Source organism: Syzygium oleosum, unplaced genomic scaffold, assembly GCF_021117445.2.
Source record: "Syzygium oleosum isolate NSW1041296 unplaced genomic scaffold, Sole_v2.1 Sole_v2.11, whole genome shotgun sequence".
Taxonomy (NCBI): domain Eukaryota; kingdom Viridiplantae; phylum Streptophyta; class Magnoliopsida; order Myrtales; family Myrtaceae; genus Syzygium; species Syzygium oleosum.
The window spans coordinates 11,737,360-11,741,897 of record NW_026607495.1 but is presented as its reverse complement, the minus strand read 5'-3'; the positions used below and the strand labels follow the sequence as shown (position 1 = coordinate 11,741,897).

The 4,538-nt window shown below is 42.8% G+C and overlaps 1 protein-coding gene across 1 annotated transcript; it reads right to left on the bottom strand.

Annotated features, from left to right (window-relative positions):
* Nucleotides 1-220: 220 nt before the first annotated feature.
* Nucleotides 221-1,987, bottom strand: LOC115667510 (GTP-binding protein At2g22870-like). The gene is made up of 4 exons (XM_056315789.1): nt 1,519-1,987; nt 1,295-1,417; nt 978-1,098; nt 221-302 (listed from the first exon to the last, which is right to left on the bottom strand). Exons 1-4 carry the CDS (start codon nt 1,985-1,987, stop codon nt 221-223), a joined length of 795 nt encoding a protein of 264 aa, XP_056171764.1.
* Nucleotides 1,988-4,538: the final 2,551 nt, after the last annotated feature.

The following is a 4,538-nucleotide window of genomic DNA, read 5'->3' as shown; positions in this document are numbered from 1 at the left end:
TTTCACCTCCCATCAATCCGCATCACCTAAATCCGAGAGGCGTGTGTTCTATTTCGGTCGACACATCGAATCATTAACAGTACTATAAATGGAAGCTAAAAGGGGGACTTTTAGGGCTGGAAGCCAAACTTTATGTTCGTTATTGAGATACTTGAAAATTCGGATAGAACCTGACTTTATTATTAGTACATGTAATTTCACTGAGGGTTGATTTGGGGACTCAGTCGACCTTGGATCTCTGGGTTGATTCGAGGTTCATTGCTGCAAGCGTCCAGGGCGAACGTCCCAGGTTCATGGGGACACTGCAAAATCAATTCCACATCTCTTACTTTCACTTGCGATGTTTCTCCTCAACAAACTGTTGCGACCTTCTTCGAGGTGAAACACTAAGGAAAAGCTAATGAATTACTAAGTTAAAGACATAGAGTAGATTGTCTCGAACAACAAGTTGGAATCCAATGATTTTTCAATTTCCCACTCTTAATAACTTCGAATCGACGTAATTCATTCAATTAGGCTGCGAATGATAACCATTCTATTTTTCTGTTCCTGGGAACAGGTTTGAAACAGAAATCCATTTGGTAATGCAATTTTTTTTTCTATTTCTGGAACAAATTTTGATTTCAAAAATAGGTTTGGAAAAAAATTGAAAAGTAAAAATTTTCTATTTTTCTATTTCTGGAACAGAAATGAGAAATAAAAATTTTTCTCATCGCTCGCCCTCACTACTAGCTGACCGCCCACCACCAGCCGCTAACCGTTTGTCACCTCCTGCCGCCGCCTTGCCGTTCGCTGGCCGCTGTCTCTTGCTGCCACCCAACATCGGCCGCCGTCTCCCGCCACCTGCCTCGCACCGCCATCTGCCGCCTCCCGCTGCCGATTGTCGCCATCGCCCGCTGCCGATCGCCGCTCGTCGCCCGCCTCCGGCCGCCGCTCGATGCCGGCCACCTCCCGCCACCGTCCTTCGTGCCGACCACCTCCTGCCACCATCCTTCGTGCCAGCCGCCTCCTGCCACCATCCTCCGCACAGCGACTGCCGTCCGCCTCCTGCTGTCGTCCACTGTCCTCCGCCACCAACTACCTCCCACCGTCCACCAGCTAGCCATCCGGGAGGGAGAAATTTTGTGCCATTATCAAACGAATTTTTATTTGGAAAATAGAAATTTTGTGTCGTTATTAAACGCGTATTTTTGCTCAGAAACTCTATCATGGAATAGAAATAGAAAATTGTATTTCTTGAATAGAATGGTTATCATTCAGGCTTAGTTGCAGCATTCTAAGAAACAAAACTTACATATTAGCTCACATTCTGCGATTTTTTTGCATTTATAAGCTGCCACATAGATGAGAAATTTAAGGAAATCCACAATGTACCAACTCTTGTTCACCAAGAAGTGATTTATAAGCTGAGTCTTACCTGCAAAATACATCAATCAGTCAGCCCATCCCTTGCGACCAAACTAAAACCATACGAAACAACATCATTTGGCGACAACTATAAATATGGGAAAAAAGGACCTGGTTTCTTGGATGTGACTGCAGCTTCCTTCTTCAGAACCAGAGTATTGATAAGCGAAGGCTTGCACACCTTAGACCGACCCAGAATGGCAAACTCGGGCCTCCCAACTTTGGGACAGTCCTTGGCCCTCCCACTGCTCTTCACCAACTCCACTTCCTTAATCTGGGCATGACCCACGTAGGGTCCGGCGATGACGTTCGACCCGGGAAGCACCATGTCTTCGTAGACCTCGACCTGATCGACCCCAGGTGGGATGCAGAAAACTTTCTGGATGATCCGGGCCGAGTCTGAAGCTGCTGGGCTCGCGGTTTTGGAAGTGGAGGCATGGAAACTTCGGCCGTGGTGGGTGGGCGGCGAAAGGTTGATAGAGAGCAAGAAGAGTGGGGCATTCGGACATGGCCGAAGTGAGGGTTGACGAAGAGAGGTTGCGTGCAGAGTGAATACGCGATTTCGCAGTGTAATTGCCATTGTCGGAGAGAGATGATTTGCTTTTCTCAAAGGGGCAGTCGAGGAAGAGAAGAAAGGAGAAGAGGAAGACGGAGAGGGAGAGGGAGAGAGAGAGAGACCGTGTCAGTAAGGAAGCCTGCTTCCACAGGAAAGGAGGGGGAAAGAGAGCAACAGAGAGAGAAGAGAGGAAATTTGAAAACTTTGACAAGTGAGACGTATCTAAACACGTGGCGATCAATGAGTAGGATGGCCTATGGCTGACACGGAAAGCTAATACTACCAAATATTTTCTCACATTTATGAAGCAATCTATGGAGTGATCCCGCGTTCTTTTGCCTCCCCTCAATCCATGTCATCTAAATCCGCGAGGCTAACAGTATATTTAGATCGACGTGTCGAATCTCTAACAACTACTATAGATGGAAGCTAAAAGAGGGAGGACTTTTTGGGTTGGAAGCCAAACTTTGAGTTCTTTTGTGAGAGATTTGAAAGTTTTGATAAAATCTGACTTTATCATTAGTAGATGTAATTTCACTAAATTGACAAGAACGATTGTCCTAGATCTGTCCCATTAAGATTGTGACTTAGGTATAGGACCCCTTCATTCAACGAATTAATAATGGAAGCTCCACCTAGAGCTCAATTCATTTACAACGACTTGCGTTGTGATTATGATTTCTCAGCCTTAATAAACAACAACCATCATTAAGTCCATATCAAAAGCAGATTTTCTATTTGTAACGCAGGAGACCACGTATAGGGAAAGGGAGTTGGTGCGGTCTAGTTGAACGTGAGACGTGTCCTATAATTCCAAGCCACCCTAACCAAACTTATATTGATTTTGTAGTATTAGCGACGCCCTATTAATTAGGCTCAGCCGCATTTTGGGTCATTAGTTTTTGCTTATTTAGGGGGTGTGTCTCCCATAAACAGTTGCTACACGCAATTTTTGTGATATTTGCAATCGATAGTGAATGACCTTTAGCCTTCATTAACGTTCCGTCAAAAAATATCGCTAAAAAATTGTCTATATAGACGATGAAAGGCAACCGGTATTGACATGGCGCTCACGTGACATAAGTGAAACAAAAATGTTGTCATTTTGCCTGGAAAATCATTCGACGGAATTTTGATGGAGTGTAAATGTATCATATGGGTGCAAGTTTGGGATTTTTGACATCACAATAAAAAGTTTAGGGTAAATATATTATAGTGGACATAGTTTTAAGATTTTTGATGTCCCAAAACAAAGTTCGATCTAGATGTGTCATAGTAGATATAATTTGAGAGTTTTTGTGGCTTTTTCCCTATTTAAAATTGATCGTTATTTAATTTATTTATAAATTTCATAGTAAAAATTGCAGTTTAAGCATTTTTTATGGCGGACATAACGACATGCTGACTCATGGAGAACACTTTTTATACGAAAATAAATAAATTCAAGGGTCTTCAAGAGATTGTGTTATAATACTAGACAGTTTTTGAGAGACAATTGTCTAAAAAGTCATAAACTATTTAATGGTGATCAATTTAGTCCTAAACTTTTCAGTTTTAATTGGCCTAATACCCAAAAAAACCCCAAACTTTAGCCTTTGTCCCAATTATATCCTAAACTTTTTTTGTCTCATAAAAAACCCCAAACTTTTAGTTTTGTCCCAAATCTATCACCGTTAACTTTTCCGTCCAATATTACCGTTAATAATTATTTTAATAATATTTTTTATTTTTTCGAATTTTTTGATTTTTTCTTTTCTTTTCTTTTTTTTTTCCCCTTCACCTTCAACTTCTGGCCGGCGAGGCTCGACCTCGCCGGCGTTGGGCGAGGTCGGCCTCGCCCGCCCCTGGCGAGGTTCGTCCTCGCCATGGCTAGCGAGGCTCGGCCTCGCCCGCCCCTGGCGAGGTTCGTCCTTGCCATGGCTAGTGTGACATTCTAAATTTCGGCCCATTTTTGGGATTTATAAAACGTGTAATTCGTCAATGTGCTTATAGTAAAATCTCGCCCGGGAACTGATCACTCCCGGTTATTGTTTTAAATTTGAGATTTCGCTAGAATCGCATTCGATCGAATTTTGCCGTTATTTAGAGCCCAAACTTTGGTGTCGAATTTCTCGGAGTTTCGGGACGAATTTAATTGGACGGTGTCGATATTATTGTGGTCGGCCTCGAGATTGCTCGAAATATGTGAAAAGTGGATTTTTGACCGGGTGCGAATTTGGACTAGTAGACCTCCCTCGTGGTAGTTTGATTTAATTAATTTGGCTTTTGTCCCTTATTATATTCTAGGATTAATTTGGACCTTTAGATCGTTTTCAGTTTTAAATATGGGCCATCGGATCGCAATTATTATTTGAATCTTTATTTATTTATTTCGCGTCTCTCTCTCTCTTTCTCTCTCTTTCTCTCTCTCTTTCTCTCTCTCCGGTCACTTTCCCCCCTTCACACGTCTGTCCCCCCTTGTCAGATCCATCCACTCCTCTCTCTCTCTCTCTTCCTTTTCTTTCTTTCTTCTTCTTTTCTTTTCTTCCTCTCTTCTTCTTCTTCTCCATGGGTCTTCTCTTCCGGTCGCGACTGC

Coding starts and splice junctions, on each gene's coding strand:
- LOC115667510 (XM_056315789.1), bottom strand. CDS start 1,987: ATGGCAATTACACTGCGAAATCGCGTATTCACTCTGCACGCAACCTCT. Junction 1,418..1,518: donor AGTCACATCCAAGAAACCAG/GTCCTTTTTTCC, acceptor TGTATTTTGCAG/GTAAGACTCAGCTTATAAAT. Junction 1,099..1,294: donor CGCAGAATGTGAGCTAATAT/GTAAGTTTTGTT, acceptor CCGGATGGCTAG/CTGGTGGACGGTGGGAGGTA.